Source organism: Hydra vulgaris, chromosome 14, assembly GCF_038396675.1.
Source record: "Hydra vulgaris chromosome 14, alternate assembly HydraT2T_AEP".
Classification (NCBI taxonomy): Eukaryota; Metazoa; Cnidaria; class Hydrozoa; order Anthoathecata; family Hydridae; genus Hydra; species Hydra vulgaris.
Genome location: NC_088933.1, coordinates 9,352,377 through 9,377,253, shown reverse-complemented (window position 1 = coordinate 9,377,253; position 24,877 = coordinate 9,352,377). Strand labels below are relative to the sequence as shown.

At 30.9% G+C, this 24,877-nt stretch overlaps 1 protein-coding gene across 1 annotated transcript; it reads left to right on the top strand.

Moving 5' to 3' along the window:
- Positions 1-15,737: 15,737 nt before the first annotated feature.
- Positions 15,738-16,349, top strand: LOC136090897 (piggyBac transposable element-derived protein 2-like). Its single transcript, XM_065817872.1, has one exon. It carries the CDS (start codon positions 15,738-15,740, stop codon positions 16,347-16,349), a length of 612 nt encoding a protein of 203 aa, XP_065673944.1.
- The last annotated feature ends 8,528 nt before the right edge of the window (positions 16,350-24,877 follow it).

Below are 24,877 nucleotides of genomic sequence, written 5' to 3'. Positions count from 1 at the left end.
TTATATATTAGTATTTTCTTCGCTTTCTTCTTCTTTGTAGTCATCTTCGTTTTCAAGCTGAATATTGAAAAAGATACATCAATTGTCTCCTCATTGATATCACCAAAATTATCATTTATTGAATTTGATTCAACATTGGAGCAAGACTGGCCTCGGCAATTAGTACACACCGATGAACATAATAACCCGAATTATTTACAGCTACATTTTGCACTACAACCCTTTTTGCAATTGCAAAGATGTTTTAATATCAGCAAGATCTTCCAATCCTTCACATACAGTGTTCATTGCATGTATGCCATAAACCCATTTACTTGTAGCACTCTCTTATGTACTTCTTCCTTGAGAAATACCTCCATATGTCTTCATTGATTTCATCATTGATTGCTCAATCATCATATTCGTTAAAGTACCACAATTGAATTTATCAGAACGTCTAAAAGTGAAAAATCCTTCAATAAATCGTTGATAAACACTTTGGTTCATTAACTTTTCTAATTGTAGCATATCCTGTAGTAATAAGTGCGCAGACTTAGCATAAGGAAAATGTCCCGATGCGTGGAAATAAGGAAGCATTTCTTTAATGCCGTTCAAATAACCTTATCAATCTCTCATGCGTTCAGCTCTGATAAACTCTTTTGCAATCGACACCATATTAAGATATTGTATCCATAGTTTTGATGTAGGCAAGATCTTTTGAAGTTATTATAGCTAAAGTGAGCTGAAGTAATGTATGGGCTCTAACAGCTCTAGCGTAAGCATGACCATTGAGCATTTTTCCAACGACTTAGGTGCATAAATTAACTAGCCTCTTGTATGCCACTTCCTTGCATAATATAACTAATTGATCCAAAAAATGACATTAGTAAATGAAATCCTCCAAGTCTTATTATGATCTTGGATAATTCAGATCTATCAGGTGTTGCAGATACAATTTCTCGAGCTTTTGCATACAGAGGTTGATCGAAAGTAGTAATGCATACTTTGTGGCCGTAATGTTTCGCGTTTTCTAAAGCACAAAGTAAAGTCGTGTATATAGTACTGTAGTTACTTGCTGGTTGGTTAATAAACGGTAAGAATAAAATTTTAGACTTATTAGAAAAATTCTGAATACTACTTGTTAAACGTGCGATATAACCATTCCAACCGGGTAACGATAAATTCTTGCATTTACCATAGAACCATATTGCTTCAACTTTTTGGATTAAAGATATGGGTGCTTCACTTTCAAAAGCTAAATTTTGCACGCACATTTTACTATAACCGACAACACCATCATTTTGATAGATTTGAATTGGCAGATCAGCTTTTGCTGCAATATCTTTTGCAGAAGGGATTTCCTTTATTCGTGGTATACAATCCTTTTGTGAAACTGAACCTTTTGGAGTAGCAATTTGAATTATACTCATTATGAGAAGCGAGTTATTACCATCTAAACTATTTACGTTTATATCAGCATTGTCGGCAAGGTATTGAATAAATGTGCCAGTTTGTGGTGGTAAGATAAAAGGCGGATAGTGAAGAACTGCTGGTGCCTCATACATGAAAGTGTTATTGTAGGATGCGCATAGACCAAAAGATTTGTATAAAAAGTTTGGAACCAAACCGTTGATGAAATACTGAGAGACCCAATTGCAATTTTGATTTAAAAGACCTAGGCCTAACAACAGACAAAATGCTGTGGCTGAGACTTGTAAAACTAATTTTAAATGTTCTAATTTAGATCGTTTATTTTTCAAATTAACTTGCTCTAAAAAATAAGTCAATGACTCTGAAATATTGCTGATAATATCTTCAAACATTTGACTAGGCAAGGGATAATTGGTATTATCAAATACCAATGATTGAATTTCCTCTCAAATGATTGCTGCCGCAGTTTTTAAGATTCGAAATCGTTCTTTTTCTTTATTTTAGCTTTTCTTTTCATACCAAGCTTGGTTAAGAATATCGCTAGGATTGTAAAAAAAAACAGATAAACGTTAATTTTTCCCGGTTATTCAGTGATAATAATTTAATTACCGAACTTTAACTTTAATCGTGTCTTAATTGTTCTGTTATCTAAATGTGGATTTTTGAAAATTTTTTTAGTTCTTCTGATGAAAACTGTCAGTCATCGCTATTTTCAATGTATTTAAATATTTCTTCCATCGCAACATTTGTACAGTTATGGCCATTGAAATCCGACCACCAGTATCATTTTACTTAAAACTAGTTTAATGTAGTAATAAACAGTTGTATTATAGCAATAAAAGAATAACAGTAACAATTAATGATTATAATGTAACATATCGTACATATTCAATGTTTTTAATATTGAGTGGCACCACCATGTGCTTTTAAGACTGCATTAATGCGATCTGGCATTGAATCCACGAGAGCCTGACAATATTCTGGCGTTATTTCAGTAATCCAAGCTTGACGAATTTTGTGCGCTAGATCGTCCAGTGATGCATGATTAGTTCTGGATACTGCTAACTTTAACTTGACCCAGCAATTTTTGATTGGGTTCAAGTCTGGGGATGATCCCGGCCAAGGACCCAGAACCTGAACGTTGTGATCCTCTAACCAAGATTTTACAAGATGAGATTGGTGACACGGTGCACCATCATGCTGGAATATTTTGCAACGACGAATTTCCATCAAATTTGGAACCTTTTCTTGAAGGATATTTAGATATTGTTGGGAGTTAACAGTCTGTCCCTTCTGCATTAAATAAATACCACATCGACCAGATGAAGCTATTGCGCCCCACACCATAATTGAAAGACATTGCTTGACAGCTGGTACGGTATACCTTGCATTAAAACGCTGATTAGGTGGGCGACAAACTAATGACTTATGCGGAGCGAATTGCTTTATTTGTGTCTCGTCGCTAAACATTACCTGGCGCTATTTGGTTATTGACCAGTGTCTGTGAGCTCTACAAAATGCGATCCTATCACGGATGTTCTTTAAAGACAGTCGCGGTTTGAGGGCTGGACGACGAGAACGTAGACCAGCATGTTTCAATAAACGTCTTCTCATTGTTCGAGTGCTGACTGTAACGTCATTAGGTAGATCTGCCCTGATTTGTGTGCTGGATATTGTTGGATCTCTCACAGCAGCCCTGCGTATCATATTGTCTGTTTGTTTGCTAGTAATTCTAGCTTTACCAAAACGTTTTCTGGGCGCAGTGGATCCCGTGTCTTTGATTAGTTGTATAATATCATGAACAGTAGATTTTGGCATTCGCAATTTTGCTGATATCTGACGCTCACTTGCACCATCCTCCCATAAAAGTTTAATATTAGCACGAAGACCTTCCTTCGTAGTCATAATTAAATTGTGACAGTTAACTGATAATCCATACCCTACAATGAGATATATAGCCTAATAAATTTTACAGTGCAATAAATTAAACGCTAATGTGGCTAAAAGCTAAATAACTAATCATTGATGTCAGGGAAGAAAATAAATTGATTATTCGCATGCATAGACTGTTTTTCTTTATATTCAGCAGTGGTCGGATTTCAATGGCCATAACTGTAGATTCATCTTGAGGACGACCAATTTTACACCCATTGGTTGGTCTCAATAAAGAATTATAACAGGTAGTATGATATTTAGCCTCAGCAGCAACTAAATCAAATTCATATTCAATGCGTGCAGTAACCTTTTTTGCTTCCTCGTCAGAGCGACTCCATGCTACTTTCAGAATTGATTCTTTAAATTCAAGAGTCGCAACTTTCTGAATTTTACGCCGAACTTTCTTCGCTTTCTTCTTCTCGGCCTCATCGTTTGCTTCATCGCCGCAAAATAAGCAACATTTTTTTAAACAAAAAAGTGATTCAATTAGGCGCGCTTTTGGTACGAGGTGGACTAGTTTCAGATGTGCTAACTTGATCTATATCTTGCTGTCTTTTAAATGCAGCAATAGTACTCTTCCGAGTATACTTTTTACGGCACACCACATGAATCGTCACAGACTTAAGATCTTTCAGGTATTCATAAAACCCGTCACTTCTTTTAACACTTGTATCAATCAAAGTCTTCATTCCACAATCAACAACAACATTTTCACTTGCTATTAAAAGTTTACTACATACAATACTTTGTTGTGACATTTTAATAAAAGTATTAAACGGTTCTAGTCGTAATAAAAAATACTGCTCGATACTCTTAACTGCAATGAAACGTTCAACGCTAAAAGTATTTCATCGTTTGTAATTTTGATACAAGAATTTCGGTAAGTCAGACGAGAAAAATCAGTTGAAAAAATTATTTGAAAAAACCATTTTTCATTGTTCTTATTCAAGTTCAAAGAAAAGCCGATGAAACAGTTTATTTAAAAATGCGTTTAAATGCATTTATGATAAAACATTTCCCTTTTTTTTTAAAAAAAAACACCTTTTTTTTATACCCTTAAACCTTGAATAACTTTTTTTGCAGATATGGGATCGACGGGGACATTTAATACTTTATTTGTAATAATGTGCTCAAGGTATGTACAAATTTTCAGCTCTATGCGAATTATTGCAAATCTACCACTATTTTTTTGTCTATTTTGACCGGATTATTTTGTACAGGTGTATTAATCACAGTGAAAATATTGTACAGTCGACTATGTTTCTTGAAAATTGGATCAAGAAATACCGAGAGAACTTGGAAAAAATGGCAAAATTAAATAAAGGCAATAAGCAACAAAAGAATTATTTCGATTCCACGGAGCGTGTATTTGGAAAAATTATTGAAGTGGAGCTTTATTTACTTTCGGATCCGAATAAATTAGCCGTGTGTGCATGTATATACACTGTTATAAGTTACCAAAATTCAATAACTAGCAACTTACTTGTGGCAAAAGCACGACCAATTACGATTTGTTGAAACGCCGTATGCATCATATGAATGTATTTGTATAAAGGAAAACATCTCACACATGCCTCCAATCACTTTTTAGTTTTGCGAATTGACCCCGGCCATTGTCATACCTCGTTGGATTCGTTACAATGAGTAGATATAGGTTTGATATGTCACCGAAGTCATAAAACTCCTTTTAGCAAAATATTTACGTTTTAGGGGCCAAAAGAGCCAAATTTAGAAATTTTTCCACAAATGCAAGATATAAATTTAAAAAATACATGAAAATATGAGATATATATATCTTATCGCGCTTGCTCACACGCCTGCAAAAACTTTAGCAAGCGCATAAAGAAGCGCATATATATATATACATATATTTGTGTTTTTTTTTGATAAATAAAAATACTTATTATGTCGCATCCAACAAAAAAACGTGATCATGACAGAAACCGAAAAAAATTTTTGTTACTTTTGTGCCAACAAAACATTAAGACTATTAAATATGCAAGCGATAAAAGAGAAAGTGCCCACTTTTGATTTCGATAGCAATGATTCAAAAAATCTACTTGGCATATGTGATAAATGTAGAAATAATATACGCAGAAAAACTACTTGCCAGATTTAGTGATAGACTGGACTAAAAACGTTGTTACACCTATAACCAGAAACTGCTATTTTTTGTTGTAAAATATTCAAACTAACTAGTTTACGTGGAAGAACCCGAACAATAAGAAGTTTTCCAAGTCGCGTGCAGCCCTTAAAAAAATATGTAAATCTGGTCTTTTAAACATCAGAGAGAGAAAGAAGTGCAAATGTGAAAATAAAAAGTTAGCTGTAAAAATATTACAGAAACTTCAAACCTCAGCTAAAGATACGGATCAGACTGCTTCTTAAGTTATCTTAGAAAAATTAAATGAACAATTTATTACTATTATTATTACACACCGCAAGGAGAGAAATTCTTGGAACAGAAGATTAGTACATGTTCTGCTATAAACAGATCAGGGGCGGTCATTCTTAATTGTTATATCTTATTGTTATATCGGTCATTCTTAATTGTTATATCTTAGCTTGATTTTCCTTTCCGTCAAACCTGTTCTTAAAACTTTCTACACTCTTCTGGAACACAGTCGAATCATACAAACTATTTCAGTGATTGACAACTCTGTTAGTGAAAAAATTGTCGGAGTGCACAATTTTTTACCACTTCGCGATGTAATTGTTTCAATGTCCTCGTTGCGGAGCAATAGTTTCTGGTTTGGTATACCAGTTAACATGATCTAATTTATTCTCAACTTTGTACTGTTGAATGCAGTCTGCGCGCGCTCTTGTATCTAATAAAGTATTAAGATTAAAAACTTCCAACCTTTTTTCATAATCAAAATTTTAAGGCAAGTGAGAGACTTTGGTGGCCATATGTTGAACAAGCTCAATGCATTTAATATTTTTTTTAAGTAAGCATTACATGCAGGCACAGCAAACACTAAATGAGGTCTAACATAGGTTATGTATATATTTTTCCAGAGGTTTATATCCCTGAAGCGCTTTTTATTCATCCTAAGATACTGTTGGCTTTTCAAGCACATTTTGTTGCAAGCGTTTTCCAATTGAGATAAGAAGTGATTGTCACACCAAGGTCGCATTCAGAGTCTTTTGAGATTAAGGCATGACAAGTTTTTCTAAAGGATATATTGTAACTAAATTTAGGGATACCATATCCAAAATGCTTAAGTTTACATTTATTAACATTCAGTTTCATAACCAAAATTTCTGTCCAAGTTACAATTGCATTTATTTATCTTTGTAATTTTTGGGAATCTTCTTCATTTGAGATCCTCGCTATATATATATATATATATATATATATATATATATATATATATATATATATATATATATATATATATATATATATATATATATATATATATATATATATATATATATATATAGAACCCTTAGATGTTGTCCGAAAGTTTTTTCGATATTTTGTTGACAAAAAGTAAAAATTAAAATGCAAGACCGGAATTTTTTTTTTTTAATAATGATAGACTGCCTGCCCCAACCAAACCCTCAGTCGATGTAGCAGCACTCCCTTGCGGGTCAGGCTATTTGTCAGTCGATGTAGCAGCACTCCCTTGCGAGTCAGGCTATTTGTCAGTCGATGTAGCAGCACTCCCTTGCGAGTCAGGCTATTTGTCAGTCGATGTAGCAGCACTCCCTTGCGAGTCAGGCTATAAGATAGTCGCTGTAGCAACACTCCGCGCATGATTTACAGTAAAAAAAATAAAAATAAAAACATTTTATTAAAAAAAATAAAAATAAAAACATTTTATTAAAAAAAATAAAAATAAAAACATTGTTTATATTGTTAAAAACATTCAAAATGTTATAAAAACATTCAGAATGTTTTTAAAAACATTCTGGTCAATTAAATTTGCGTTTTTGTGGTTTTTTTAAAAAACGATTAATTTGTAATTAAATTAATGGTTTTTACTTTCGTCCAACACGGAAATGTTGGACAAAAGTCAAAAGTAATTAAAAGTGACGTATGTGTTGGCGTAAGAATCACTTTTTTCTTTCCGCTCTTCCTAAAGCCAACAAACTATAGAACTATATATATATATATATATATATATATATATATATATATATATATATATATATATATATATATATATAAATATATATATATATATATATATATATATATATATATATATATATATATATATATATATATATACAGGGGGTGCAAAAAAAAGCCACTCTAATTTAATTTGTAAAAAAAGCAACAAAAAATGAGTAAGACTCATATAATAAAAGTAATATAGGACAATTTTGATAAAAATGTTTATAACATCATTGTATATTTCATATAATAAAAAGAAATTAAGATTAGTAAAGTATTTTTTAGGTTTCAGCTGTTTTAGTACTTAATTGGCCATTATTTGTTTTTTGACTGCGCATCTAGAAGGCATACTATCTACAAGTCTTTTTAATAAATCGTCTGGCAAAGCATTCCAACCATCAAGAAGAATTTGAAACTAATTAGTAATTTGGAACTTTATTAGTACGGTTCAAATCTAGTTTTATCTAAGAACATGTGATTTTACGATTTTTTTGACAGCGTTAAGAATGTAGCGATCTTCTTTTTTTGAAGTTTTTTTCCCAGATCCAGCAGACCTTTCAGTTTTACCAGTGTGTTTATATTTCTTTACCAATCTACTAATAGTTGAGTTTTCTCGTTTAAAACGCTTTCCAATGCTTGACAATGTGAAACTCTCCTTGGTCAGCAGCTTCAATAATTCGTCCAATTTCTACATCCGTTAGATGTTTTCTAAAATATCAAATGCGTCCATATTAATCTTTTTTTTAAAGATTTTATCTATGTAAATATTAGTTTTTATATAAACATACCTTTTCTGTCCTAATATTTCCACTGCCACATCCACTTTTTTTTGTTTTGCTTGATTATACATTTTATACTTAAAATGAAGAAAAAATATTAGTGTGGCTTTTTTTTGCACCCCACTGTATATATATATATATATATATATATATATATATATATATATATATATATATATATATATATATATATATATATATATATATATATATATATGTATATATATATATATATATATATATATATATATATATATATATATATATATATATATATATATATATATATATATATATATATATATATATATGTATATATATAGATCTATAGTTTGTTGTCTTTGGGAAGAGCGGAAGGAAAAAAGTGGTTCTTACGCAAACACATACGTCGCTTTTAATTACTTTTGACTTTCGTCCAACATTTGCGTGTTGGACGAAAGTAAAAACCATTAATTTAATTACAAACAAATCGTTTTTTAAAAAAACCACAAAAACGCATATTTAATTGACCAGAATGTTTTAAAAACATTCTGAATGTTTTTAACAATGTAAACAATGTTTTTGTTTTTATTTTTTTTAATAAAATGTTTTAATTTTTAATTTTTTTAATGAAATGTTTTTATTTTAATTTTTTTTTACTGTAAATCATGCGCGGAGTGCATGATTTACAGTAATAACTGCTAATCCTGTTATATTGGCAAAACTACTCGCCATTTAGAAATAAGAATAATCGAGCACTATAAAAGCAATAAAAACTCGCACATGTATATTCAAATGAAAGCTGTTTTGATATTTTTAAATCACGGTGGTTTTTTAATTTTGGAAATAGTCTCAAACAAACTTATATTAAAGATCAAAGAAAGCATGATTATAGAGTGAGAAAGATTCACTATTTATAAACAAGTGAACCACTATATTATATCCGTCCTCAGTTAAAATAATATATTTTAACTGAGGATGGATAAAATATAGTGGCAACATATATTTATAAACTAAATGATATCACCACAAAAAAACACGGCTGTCTAATTTATTAGAGAATATGCGCATTTTGTGCTGAATAAAAACTTTTTGTTTATACATACATACATACATACATATATATATATATATATATATATATATATATATATATATATATATATATATATATATATATATATATATATATATATATATGCAACGCGTAGATGTTGTCCGAAAGTTTTGTCCATATTTTGCTGACAAAAAGTAAAAATTAAAATGCAAGACCGGAATTATTTTTTTTTATTAATTGATAGACTGCCTGCCCCAACCAAACCCTCAGTCGATGTAGCAACACTCCCTTGCGGGTTAGGCTCTTTGTCAGTCAATGTAGCAGCACTCCTTTGCGAGTCAGGCTATAAGATAGTCAATGTAGCAAATATATATATATATATATATATATATATATATATATATATATATATATATATATATATATATAGTCTCGCACTTCCACACAGTGATATGCAAAAAAAAGTGTTAGCCTAAAATATTTTCTTATGTTGATTACTGGTACTTAGTTGCATCTACCTTACGTATAACTTGATTGTTGAAAAGTAGCAACTGTGAAAAAAAACTTTTGCAAGATTATTTATATGTTAATAATGAATGTTTATATGTTAATAATGACTGTTTTTATGTTAATAAGACGTAAGCCTTACATAATACCCTTGCTTCAGATATACAGTATTAGAAAAAACTAAAGCAACTCAGGTTATAAAGTCATTCTTTTATTAAGAAACTCATTATTTCTTTATAATATTGAAATTAAGTTTAACTTTTATTATAACAAAGCATAGAAAATTTTTAGAACGTATTAAATAAAAAAGCATTTTTTTCTATATAATAGCAGTTATTAACTGGAAAAAACTAAAGCAACTTTTTATAATAGATAAAATTAAATAAATCATTATATATAAAAAAATAAAATTAATATTTTGTAAAGTAACCCTTGCTTTTAATTACATCTTCACAACGTTTTAGCATTGATTTTATCAAGTTCTCAATCGTCTTTTGGGAATCCACATCCACTCTCTTTCAATGGCCTCGAACAATTGATTTTGGTTCGAAAATCTGCGCCTTCTTAACCTTTTTTTTGCAAATTTCCATAAATCCTCTACCGGATTTAAATCCGGGGATTGAGCGGGCCATTTTATTAATTCAATTTTATTATCTTCGATCCATTTTGTTACGAATACTGATGCATGCTTAGGATCCCGGTCATGTTGAAATCTCCAACGAATAGTCATTTCCTCCTCAGCTGATGGTAACATTTTTGTTTCCAAAATTTCTTTATATTGGAAACAATATATTTTATTATTTACTTTCACAATAGATCCTGCTCCACCCCATGAAAAACGTTCCCAAGCCGTCACAGACCCACCTCCGTATTTTACAGTTAAGTTGCAGTATTTAGGCAATAATCTTGTCCCACTTGGTTGTCTAACATGTGTCATCCCATCAGATTAAATGAAATTAAATTTAGATTCGTCGGAAAAAAGTACAGTTTTCCATTGTTGCAGAGTCCATTTTCCAAAAATTTTTGCAAAATTTATCCTTGCTAGTCGATTTTTTTAGATATGACTGGCTTACAATCTGGCCGCCGACTCAGTAATTTGCCTCTAGAGCTCTATTTCAGATGGTTCCGTCTGTTATATTTAACTCTAAGTTCCTTAAAACTTCAGTGGATTAAATTACAGGATATTTTTTTATTTGTCTAACAATTAATTTATCTTCACGGGTTGTTGTTTTTCGTGGACGGCCTCCCTTATGATTTACTTCTACATTACCAGTTGTAATAAATTTTTTCATTATTTTTAATATTACAGATTTGCTAATATTATACTTTTCACTTAATTCTTTTTGAGTTAATCCTTTACTATAATCACTAACTATGCAATTTCTTAAAAAATTAATGTCGAGAAAAAAATGTTGCATTTATTTCTTGCCATATTAATTTTTTTATAACTTCTATTAACTAAAGTACACAACTATTTTCACAGACTGCGAAATTGACTGTGGATTATTTTTTTAAAAATATTTTGTTTTAACCTTATCATAAGAAACTTGTTTAAACTTGTTTGTTATTGTTGTGTTTATTTTTAGGTAATAAATCAAAAAAATATTAAAACTTAACTCATATCATTTTGTAGTTGCTTTAGTTTTTTCCACAGGAAACATTGCCATTTTTGCTTCATATTATTTTTTTAATTAGTAAATTTTGAAAAAATTAAAAATACTTTTTAATAACTTTATAAAATAAGGTAGGGGTAACAAAATAAAAAAATTTCATTTGAATATTTTGAATAATCATTACTTAAATTTTAAAAAGTAGAATATTATACAAAGAGTTGCTTTAGTTCTTTCCAACACTGTATATGTCTTTCTTTTTTAAAGACTTTGTAAAACCGGCTCTAAGGTTGCAACCGTTTTGTATAAATTAGACGCAGCAGATTATTTGGATTTGACGTCGCAATATTGCACAGATGTTCCTTGTAAATGGAATCAAAGTATTACAAAAGATATTATTCCTAAAGAATTATTTTACAAGGCTGATGTAAAACAAAAATACGATCAAGTATAACAAATTTATAACTAGCTTTAAGAGCAAACAGTTTCTTTTTTCAGCCACTATTATATTTATCTATTTAATGAGAATAAAATTTAGCTTGTAAAATCAATAGTTACTTTAATTTTATTTTGTTGACATCAGCTTTTGATATTTGTCTTTGTATCAGCTAAAGTTAAAATTATAACTAAACATAATTCTTGACATAGTTAAACTTAACATAATTGAGAGTGGTTTAGTAAAATCAGCTTTTATTATGTTAATAAAACTTTAAAAATTAAAAGTATTTTTCCTCTACAGTGTAATGAAAAACATCACTTCTCTTGAGTTAATAAAGAAGAAGTTGTAGCGTTATTGTTGTTTAAAGGATTCCAAAAGCCTTTTTGTATCTTTTAAATAATATGAACCATCCAGATTGCCAAAAACCCTAACGAGTCTGTATCTCCCATCATATGCTAACCTTAGTGAGGAAAATTTATCATCTGAGGCAGAGAAACTTTTTCCCTCTCTATCAATAACCACGCAGCAATTTAAATATAAATCAGTTGTCTATCATTTCTTTGTATAAGCACAAGTGTGGTCGTATAACTGGGTTTGTAGTGATGATATTATGATGTTTTGAACGCATTTATTGAAAATCCACTACAGTCTTTTGTTAGAAAAGTAAAAAAACTAAACTTTTGTAAAAGCAATGCATCTACAGCCGAAAAAGGCAGAAGTATTTTGCATTTGGAAAAAATCCAACAGCGGTTAGAATATAATCGTTAAGATCAATGGTTTCATCTAATCTGCCTGAAACTGAACAAATTGTCTAAAACAAAGGTTTGATTTTGTCCGACTTGTTTGGACAAAGGTTTGATTTTGTCGACATAAATGATTTTTAATTTTTTTCGAACGCAAACCTACGCAAAAGAGCCGAAGCTTATCTTTTGCAAGTGATTTAAAAAGAAAAAACTTTATATAAACGTAACAAAACAACATTTTTTTATTTTTGTTTTAAATTCTTATTATTCGAATAAATATTATTAAAATATCCAAAAGTCAATGAAAAAAATATTTGATGATAAAAAAGTCTGTATTTACTGAACTATTTACTGAAACAGAATTGTACTGAAAGTATTTATTTACTACTAAAAGTACCTATTTACTGAAAATATCTATTTACTGATCTATTTACTAAGACTGAACAACGTCTTTGGAAACAAGAAAATAGTTTTGCAAAAATGGCATATCCAACATGATATAATTAGCAGAAACAATCGATAAAACTAAAAATGGTATGCAGAAAAACGCATTAAATAAAAAGAAAATAAAAACAGTGATCGATGAATTAAAGGAAGGTATAGACTTCCGAGAAGATATGGTTGTGACTAATAGATTTAGAAAATCATTCAAGAAGAAACAATCTTAGAAATGATTGTGTCAATTAAAATCAAGGCGAAACATGAAATCACTGTAAAAAAATGGGGATATTTTACCAATAATCTTAAAGTCAGCAAGGGTATCACATCGAAAGGGCGCATAGGTCAGGTCAATTAAAATAGGTAAATAATGATTATCATCAAACTTTTAAATTTTAACGACAAAAAGTTAAGTTCTACGAAACTTAAAAACCTTGCGGAACAGGTGTGTTCATTTATGAGACTTTCTCAAGTAAACAGTAGAAAAGCGTAAAGAACTCTGGGATGAAGTGGTTAAATTGAGAAAACAAGGTAAATACGCTATTTTCAAGTTTGATTCTTTTTTTTTCTAGAGATCATAAACTTTATTTTTTTCCTAACATAAAGTGTTAAAAAAGTTCTTCTAAGTAATAACACAATCAAAATGTCTGATATAAATGATTTTAAATAATTTACTATAAATTTGTCGGATATGAAGCATTTCTTATTTAATAAAAACTTAGGTCCAGATATTTATTTTAATGACATTATTACGGTTTGTTTATTACAACTATTCTAACAAAATAGAAGAACTTTTTCATAAAAATACGAGAAACAATAACTGTCAATTAAGAATTCTCCATATAAATGTCAGAACCCTAAACCTAATTTTAAAAGTCTTCTTAATTTGTTACAAGAAGAAAATTTTTTTGTTAATTCAGTTTGTTTACCTGAAAGCTGAATAACTAAAAAAGATTTGAATAATAAATAGAAGAATTTTTAAAATTACCTAAAATTTTAATCTTCCTTACTTTGAGTTAATTTCATTCTTTGTATTGAAAACAGTTAAGAATACTTTTAAATTATCTTGTGATGAAAAAATGTTTTATTGTTATCTATATTTAAACTTACTTTATACATTAGTACAATTTTTATTCATTTATATAAGTACAATTTATTGTTTTTAAGCTATTTTTACGTAAACTTTGTTGTAAAAAGGCTTTTTTATATCATTTTATGAATTCTCATTTTTAAAAGGCTTCCGACAATTAGATCATAAATTTTTCATTATTATAAAAAAAATGTCAACTTTGTAGTATGTGCATATATAACCTACTATTTAAGTTAAACTTTTATATAATTTATGATTAAGAGTTTGTTATTATTGTATTTTTATTGTATTATTGTATTTTTATTGTAATTTTGTTTTTTTATTGAATTATCGTATTTTATTATATTTATTATTGTATTATTATTGTATACTTAACTGTTACTTATAAAGTATACAATAATAATATACAATAATAATATACAATAATAATACAATAATAAATATAATAAAATACGATAATTCAATAAAAATACAAAATTACAATAAAAATACAATAATACAATAAAAATTATTGTATGTTTTTAAAGTTAATTTTGTACTTAAATGTCTCAGCATCTCAACACCCACAGTTTTTTGGGGACTTTCAATTTATGCATTGACTTATTTGTCAATTTTGCTCAGAACTGTTAGTCAATTTTGTTATACATTTAAGTGTTGCAATTATTTATTACTATAAAAATTTATTGAAAACAATATAAAATTAAATTAATTCCAAATTTATTATGGATTTAACCCATATGTGGCTAGCGTCAGTTTAAACTGACAGTAACATTATCCGATTTAATTTGCAAAATAACAAACATTCTTTGCATTTTTCGTAATAATTACGTCATGTGTGAATGTGTGATGCTGATAATAAAGTAAACTGCATTAACTTATTTTAATTTTTGCTCAGTTGACACACTTTAGTAGCGTTGAATAATTTTTTTCGAACATGAGTGTTTCGTCAAGAAAAAGGTATGCATATATTTTTTGTTTTTAGTTGAAATATAGATTAAATATATTGTTAAATGTCGTTTTAACATTTGAATATTCGGTATAGTCAACAAAGCTAGTCTTCTTAAATTTTTATGCGATTTCTGTGCGTTAGTTTAAAATGACACTAGCCGCAGGAGGGTACAGGTTTTCAAACAGTTTATTCACCTCGGAATAAAGGCATTTTCATCAGTTTGTAGACACTGTATGACTCCTTGTAAATATATGAGCCTTATCTAATACAAAATAATTAAACTACAGAAGTCTGGTATTTATGTAAGTTACTGTGACTCGCCTTATTTCCCTTCTGAGTTCTTGTATTTGAAGGTTGAGAGTTGTTTCTTGTTAATTTTTATAATTACTTTACTGCTATTTTATAATGACGTAATTTGTGGGAACGCTTTGACGTCATTTCAACATCAGAGCAAATAAATAAGTAATAACTAATTTCATATATTTTGCAGGTACCGGCTTCATGAGGTGCTACAATTGCTAGAAGATACAGACGATGAATGTCTTCAGAGCGCCGAAACATCAATTGTTCCTCCAATAACCTCTGGTGCAGATTGACAAAGATTCTGGTGATGAGAATGAGGTGTGTGGAGATCCAAACAGTCTCAATCGTAATCAACTTCTGGCGGAAGCGACGATGAAACTACGAAGACTCAATGGAACTGATGTTATTGGAATGGAAGAGTCGGACGGTGCAGAAGACACTGCAGAGGAGGACAATGCGGAAAATAATACACAGGACACTGCAGATGATATAGTGGAACAGGGTCCGCAGCACAAGAGAACAAAGAAACAACTTCCGTATAAACCGTCATGGGTCAAAAGCGACTTCAAGGAGGCCGTCAGAAAGGAAAAGTTTCCATGGACCATACCCTCACCTAAAGTAGAAAACCATCTGTCACCAGTGTCATTATTTGAGTTGTTCATAACACCAGAAATAATGCACAGAATATGCAACGAAAGCAAAGAATACGCTGCTCAAAAAGGCCATGACAATTTTGATCTGGACATTACATCACTCAAGCTTTTCCTATCGATTCTTCTAATAAGGGGCTATGCTCCTCTGCCTCGTCGCCCTATGTATTGGGAAACTGCGGGGGATGTACACAATTCCATGGTGTCGGCCGCTATGTCACGCAATAAATTCAGTTCCATAATGAGTAATATACATTTTGCCAATAACAACGAACTTGATATGACTGACCAAACTTTCAGCCTGAACAAATCATCAGCATCGACGAAAGTATGATCCCTTATTACGGAAAACACGGTGCAAAGCAATACATCCATGGCAAAACCATCAAGTTCGGGTATAAGATGTGGGTGGCAGAAACTCGTTTGGGATATGTAATCAATTTCTACCCATATCAAGGTGCCGGCACGACAGATAAAGATCTGGGCCTCGGTGGATCGGTGGTGGTCAATCTCACAAAAGATTTACCAAAACGTGACGGTAATTTCTTTCACATTGTGTTTGACAACCTCTTTACCAGCCCACAACTGTTGCGTTTACTAGCGGATAGAGGATTGGCCTCTCCGTTCTAACCGAACTGAAGGTGCGCCATTGAAAAACATCAAAGCAACGGACAAGCTGCCTCGTGGCTCGCATGACGTTGCTCTGGATCAAAAAGCTAATGTATGCTTGGTACGCTGGCATAACAGTAAGGTTGTGACAGTCGCATCAACTTACGCTGGTGTCGCACCACTTCGCAAAGCTAAGAGATATTCATAAGCACAGAAGAAGCGCATAGACGTTGATCAGCCTTCAGTAATACAACTGTACAATTATGGGATGGGCGGTGTGGACCGCCTAGACCAAAATCTAGCTTGCTATATGATTCAGCACCGATCAAAGAAATCGTATTGGCCAATATTTAGATTTTGTGTTGATTTGGCCGTTCAGAACGCCTTTCAGCTGTATCGTATGCAGGAAAAAATACCTGGCGCCCCGGAGCATGATCTGCTGTCATTTCGACGTCAGATTGCACAAACCTATGTGCAGACACTGTCAATGAAGAAGAATTCAGTGCCGTATCCGCCACCTCGTGTAGCAGTCGATCGACGAGTACTTACTGAAGTACGCACAGATGCTACAGATCACTGGATTGCTCAGGGTACACAGCGTCGATGTGTGGCACTCGGCTGCAAAGGCACATCAGTCTTCTACTGTGAAAAGTGCAATGTGGGACTGCATCCTGGTTGCTTTAAGGAATTCCACTGCAAATAACTGATGCCTGTTTTTGTCAATGAAATATAGTCTTTGCAACTTAACATTAATGTGAAATTACAGTTATTATGTGCTATTTAAAAGTTCATGATATTTTTTGCATCCATTTCGTTGTTTCTGAACACTTTTGCGTCAAACGGGCAGTTTTCACTCGCAAGGTGGCCTTGTGAAATAATTAATAACAGTTATAAAACGTCACTGTGTGTCATGCTGCATCAGTTAACATTGCCATGTGATTCCTGGTTTCGGAGTTTGACTATTCTTCTTGTCATAGCCAAATATGACACGTGAGAAAACCTGTACCCTCCTGCAGCTAACGTCAGTTTAAACTGACACCTATATTTTCACCTATATTCACTTAAGTATATAAAAAATTATGAAACAGTTGATGAATATTGTTCATTTGGACCTAAAACACACCAAATAAAGACAAGAAACACATTTTAAAAACCATGGGTTTATATGGGTTAAACCTAATTTTCAGAAAGTGACCCTAGATACAGTTCAAAAAAAGCTTATTGTACTTAGGGCCACTAATTTTTAAATCATTCTATTTAATGGAATTTTATTATACACAATAATTAATATAGAGATGTGATCGTATCAGTTTCGCCATTTTTAGACAAGTTTGGGGCCTTATATTTGGGCATTGAAAAATCTGGCTATTGGTACACAAACTTTCCCTACACTTTATTGGACTTCTTGCCTTGACAAAACTTGGAAAAAACTATATTATTACAATTACTGATCATTGAAGTAAATATATTAAAAAATTAACAATTTATATAACTACTTTTAAAAATTTTTGGTACTCTTCAAAAATCAGCTGTTTTTGTTTTTGTTTTTATGACATATTTGGATAGCTAAATTAAATGAATATACATAAATACGTTTTTTTGTTTGTTATCGTTGATTTTTTTATGTACCTTATGTTTTAGTGAATATTTAAAAAGTTCGTTACTTATTTTATTTTAGTAAGTGTCTTATAGATGTCTAAAGTTATACAATTGGCTTATTTAGGTCAACTATGGCTTGGTCTTTATTTTGTTATTATCATGATTCGTTTTGTTCACTTTGTAGTTGTTTTTTACTTACTGTCATCAGTTATTTATATTGTCATCTAGGGTTATGATATAAGACATAGTTAATAAGGTTCAGCTAATAAAGTCAGTTCTTTATTTACATACATTTGCTGCAGTTGCAGTAAACTATAGCTTCTATTACAAGTACACCGAAAGTAGTATTTAAAAATATGATTAGGTATTTTTTAATTATAATGAGATATTTTATCAATTTTTTATAAAGTATTGTGAAAGTATAGACTATTCTGGTATGTTGATAGCATAGCTGTTTTAACATTTTTAACATTAATACAATTTAAAAATTCAAATCCTTCAGGCGCACAATTAGAGTTCGTTTTATAAATCAATTTATTGACATATATTGATCAATGCATTTATTAAGTACTCTTCTGGCACAAAAGCAGGTATTTTTACCTCATAATCGAGAAGTTCCGAGTTCGATCACTACCACGTCCTTGGTAGTACCGCGCTCAACTTGGTTTCTCCGCGTAGCGGTCTTGTTCGTCATGGTTTGTGTTTCGGAGTTATAGAGTTGAGAGAGGGTTGTAACAACAACTAAAGCAGCCTCCTCGACTGTAGTGACTTTTTCGGTCATGAGGAGGTAAATTAACACACAAAAAAAGTCTAGACACGAATTAATAAATTCTCTTCTTTTCTTTTTTTGCGATAACATCAGAATACTTATTTTACAGTTTATCTCCGTAGAATCAAGTAACAATTACAAATTTTACAATTGTTAGGTTTAAGAGATAAATAATTTAATGTTAAACATTTTGCTAAAATGCACAGTTAAATTATTTAGGAATACAATAACCTTCCTTGTGTTATGTCTATTTTATTTGATATCATTAATGCGGGTGAATGACCTAAAAAAAACTTTCTCTTAAAAATATGTTTCTTGTTAGACAATACTATAAAGATATAAATTACGACTAAAATATACGTATCCGTAAACTAACGCATGCGCAGAATATCATTTTGTCTAAGCTAATGATCTACTTATTTAACGTGACACCGGTAAAACGCATTTATTTTTAGCCAAAATCTCCTCCCTGTCAAATCGGAATCGTGACGGGTCCGATTTTAGAAATAAAATTTTTAAAATTTTAATTTTTTATACAAAAGATGCAAAAATATGTTTAAAATCACGAAACTTTTTTGATAAGCAACTACTACTTTAAAAGCACATTATTTGTACTCAAAGTCAATTGGTTAAGTGTTTTTATTTGTCAGCTACTGTTATCTATATCTCACAAATAGCAAAAATGTTTTCCGTTAAACCAAAATAAGATCGTTGTTTTAAAAAAAAAGTTTCTTTTAAAAAAGCCTTTTGTTTGTTTATATAATGAACTAATTTAATCACATAAATATTTTTTGATTTGCTCGGAACGTACTTTATAGTTTTGTATTATGTTAACCTAAAACAATCAAACTCGGAAGTATTAAGAGAGATTTTCTGGAACTTAAATGGAGACCTCTATGGAAAAACTAGCGATGTTTTCTTACATTGATTTGAGGTCTTTAAATAATTTTTAATTTTTAATTCTGTTCCACTTTCCAGCTCAGAGGGTTCAAATGACATTAATTTTAGTTTTCAAGTCATGATAAACACATAAAAGTTTTACCTAAAATAAGACGTATATTGTATTACATTCTTAAGTTGTTCTAGAAAAGTAAAAAATTGATATCATTTGATCGATAAGAACATTGATCAAGTCATATAGTACTATTATAAAAAGTGTAACAATTTTACATGCTTGCAATACACAAAACTTTCTCCCAAGTTCGTTAAAGCAGAATACACTAGAACAATTTTATATCTGCTTGCATGCAATGAATGATTTGGGTAATCCTTAAGACTTTAAACTGATCATATAGTAAAGATTCCTTTAAGAATTTTAAAAGGATTTTTCACTAATTCTATAATACATTCTATGTGTATCCTTACAAATACAATTTTTTCTGGTATATTCAACTTCATAGATTTTTTTTTTGACAATGCAGGAACCAACGGTTTTGAACCGGAATATTATTAAAAACTAGGCAATATTACTTCAAAAAATTTTTTCATTGCATGGACTTTGCAAAATAAAAAGCGGGAGGCTGCTTTACAAAACATATTAAGAGCAGCAACAAATATCAATTTACTGCCAATTTAACTCCATTCAGTTTACAACATCGACAGTGTAAAGAATTAAGAGACAATGGTAAATTAGTAGAAAACAGGGTACAACAACAACAGGGTAAACAGGGTAGGTCGTTTAAAAATGCTAAGAGCTGCAAAACGTAACATTCTAATTACCAAAAATTCCTCTACCCGGTTTTGACAAAAGATACAACTGTTTGACACACTGACCTGATCTCCTTGGAAAAATAAATAAAGGTCACGGTTGCAAAATTCGAATTACAGTAGAGTGTATTGTTTTAAATATGGGCTCTTTCTATGTTTAAATAATATTAAAAAAAAACCAACTGCTTACGTGAATTTTATAACATGAAAATCTAATAACGTAGCTAATATTCATACATCTAACTTTGAGTGTGTCACAAATAGCTTGTCGTTTTAATTTGTTTTTCTCAAAACAGTAAGTTGAATGAAAATTCAGACAGCTTTCAAACATTATGTAAACACTCTAGTTGATACATTAGTTGATATGGGCAATCCATTTTAAGATGACAGTGAAGATCTTGTAGTATTACATGGAAGGCATTTTGTGAGCTGCACTGCAGCCAATATTAAATCAATTCGTGATGTAAACCAATTTCAGTACAAAGAATTTGTTCAAGATTGTTTTGTTAACAGAGCTGCAAGTGTATATGCACCCCTTAAAACGCAACAATCTGTCCCCATTAACAACTCGGCATTCAGTATGTAATATTGCCAAACGCTTAAATTCAATACAAAGCGATAGTGATTTTTTTCCAGATTATAAATTGGTTGTTAAACTAGAGACGGGAGTTTAAAAATATATTTTTTGAGCATGACAAACAGTAATATCCCCTTTATATCCTTGAATTTAGGACTCTCTGATTTGGAACAAAGTCTAATTTAATTAAATGCTTAGAAAAAATCACCCGAAGCAACACTAAACCGAACAATGATCCTTCTGGATCTGTTTTCCGATGGAGCTGCAATTTTTCCGTTATTAAAGCCTGATACAGTTAAGACACTTGCAATTTATGCATCAAGTGTATTCCTGCCTTTTCTCCGTTTAAAAAAATGCTACAACGCAACGACTAGATCTTGATTGGGACACCTATAAAGCTCAAAGCTTGAAACCTGCTGCGCGTGCAAAACGAGGAACTGGAGCCAGAATACGTCTTGGACCTCACATGCTTGTCCCACATTAAAGTAGGAATTTCTGAGGGATGATAACAACAAAACAGAGCTTTTCAATTTTATCTGAAAAAGCAGTTTCAATGCAATTACCCGAGTCAAAAGTTATAATAGCCACCGTCAGATACCATGTTCTATTTTTAGACACTTGTAGCTATAAAAAACCTTTAATCAAGTCCTCATCAAGAGGACATGATTAAAGGTTATACAATCAGCTATGGGTTGCATTTGGCACTGGAAAGCATTTTTATGCTAATCTGCTCCACTAATAGGCAATACGAAGAAATTTGTCAACAAAAAGTCCCACAGACAGAGAAATTCAAATTGCAACATGGTACAGTAAACGCTTTATAAAAGGAAACAAGTAGATAGTTTTTTTAAATGCAAACAGTGTATGCAATCACAAAACGAGGATTTGTTTGTTTTTTGTTATTAGGATAGTAAATATATTTTTTATGAAAAGTAAACTTCATGAATCTATAAAAAACGTTATTTTTTTTAATTTTCTCTGGAATTATATTTATTTACTCAAAAATTTCCTTTTTATATATTTTTGATTTTGGTAATTTATAACTATTTCCAAGGCTTTACAAACATAATAATCTTTATAATGTTGGTAAAAGGTTGAGCAAAAGAACTAAAAATAGCTAGTTTTAAAGTAAAGCTAGTTACTTTCAGTTGTTTTTACTGTTATTTTTCTTATATTTACGCAAAATAAGTAAACCTATAAAAATCCATATGAAATTAAGTAACAAAAATAACTTGTAGAAGTTAATACTAAATTATGATGTATCGGAAGAGTTTCATACTTGCAAATAGTGCAACAGACTATGAGTTACCAAGAACAACAAATAATGAGAGTGTGATATATCTTTCATATGAATCGGCACATGCTAAAAGGGAAAAGTATGACTCAACATTTCTTTTTGTAAAAAATGTTAAAATTTAGTACTAAAATAGTTTGATTTGTAACAAAGGAGCCAGGTTTTTGAAAACTGTTTTTACTATGAAAAAATAATGGTAAGAGAGCTTGACTGAGACCCTTTTAGCATATAGTAATTTCAGTGCAAAACAGATTGTTTTAACTGGTAACATATGCTTAATTATGCATATTATTTAAAAGACTTAAAAATATTTTGTCAATAAAAGTAAGTAAGCACGTTGAAGACTAACTTATTGAGCATAAAAATGTTAAAAAAAGTTCTCAATCATCTTTTTCTCTGCTGTTGTGTTAAGCGTGTCCTTCAAGGTCTCTGTTCCACTCCAAGATTTTGTTGTAAAACAGGAGGTGTTGCTCGGGAATGTATCGCAGCGACTTTTGGAAATCTTTTTTTATCTTTGATTGGCACTTTATCAAGTGGATAAGCAGTCGCAGTGAGTAAATTTGTTTCACTAATTCCCGGATGTTTTAAGCTGAATGTGTGTGCCACGATTGAGTCTATGAAATGCCTAGCAACAACTTCAGAAGAGAACTTTGAACTATATGTGAAGTTCATGAACGTACTTATTAAAAAGTTAACTTTTTTGTCTTTCAGTGCAGTTCTGGTCTTTCCTCAGATATTACCATTTTCTTATAAAACTTTGGCCACCAAGTTTTGAACTCGAGTACTTCGTTGGTGTCTCATTCTTTGTCAATGAACTTGTGCTTTTGCTTGACTGGGTAACAATGCTGGTTAGAATAGAGGCTGTAAATCTTGTCGTGATTTTTAAGAACTCTTTTTATTAAACCGAAATCAAGGTCACAAGGCAGAAAAGAGTGACCTCTGACAGGGAAAAATTGCTCAAGTTGTTCAAATATTTCATGTCTGTCAAAGCCATATGAAATCTGGTCAATGCATGGTTTTTATTTTGTCCTCCACAGTAATCTGAGAACTAACAAAGCTCTTTATAGTGAGATGAAACACTGTTTAAGTAGTCATAAACCATTAAACACACATCATTTGGACCTTTTTTGGCAGTCCTTTCATGGCACAGGTAAATTACTGAATTATTTTTCTTGATATCATGTATGCAAAAACTGTAGTAGTCAACTGCTTAAGGCAAAAAGTTTCTTGCACAGGGATTAAAGGCAGTTGAACGTTTTGAATATAATCAAAATAAATTGATGAAACATATGGTTGTTCTTTTTCATTCACTTCCTGATCAAGACGTTTGTAAAATTTTGATGCCTTTCTTTTGTGTATCACCAGTTCGGCAGCTGCAGCTCGTTTAGCTGTTTCATTTAAATGTGTACTTTTAAAGTTGCTTTTAAGTTCTTCGCAAATGCAGCAACAATTACTCGGTCTCCCAAAGTGTAAATCCCAAAGTATTTCTCAAAGAAAGTAGAAAAATATGTCTAACTTACTTTATTGCCTGGGTGTTTTTTATTGTACATTAAACAGAACAGTTTTTTGTTTAATCGAGCAACTAAATACCTGTAGGGTTTTAATGCATACTTTGTTTGTAAGGAAAACTATTTATGTGCTGTCTAGACTTAGCAGAATGGGATCAGAATGACATTGTGACGGAGAAAAAACATGGAGAGATCTCAAGATCTCTTCTTGTTCTTTTTCTGTCACGATGTCAAAGCAGCTCTTTCTCTTCTAACTGAAACAATACGATAAAATAAGGTTTCATTCTTAGCTACATTTATTTAGGGCTCAAATTAAAACAATACAAACAAAGATCTTTATTAAACTTGGCAGGTCTAACTATTGCTTATTTTTGTCACTTCTGCCAATGGCTACATAAGTTAGAATCAATAAATGAATACATTATAGGCCTTAATATAAAAGTAAATAAATTTATCCAGTATTGGCCATTTTTAGGACTAATCATTTGCTGAATAGGCAAATTATGTACTGTCATCTTACCTGCATGCAGTCCTTGTTACCTTTTTAGGAATAATGTCTCCTCTCGTATCAACAAACTCATCAACAATTACTCTTGCTTTTTTCAAGACATTCTTTTTCCAAAAATCTTTGTTTCCTTATCGTTTTTACCGACGCTGTTCTCGTTCTCCTCCATCACTTCCTTTTATAAAACAATCAATAATATTAAAGTAACATTGCGAAATGTGCAACAGTACAAAACACATTTCTGAAGCCAAATTATAGGTTATGGCAAGACATTGACTGAATAAGCAATAAACT

Coding starts and splice junctions, on each gene's coding strand:
- LOC136090897 (XM_065817872.1), top strand. CDS start 15,738: ATGAAACTACGAAGACTCAATGGAACTGATGTTATTGGAATGGAAGAG.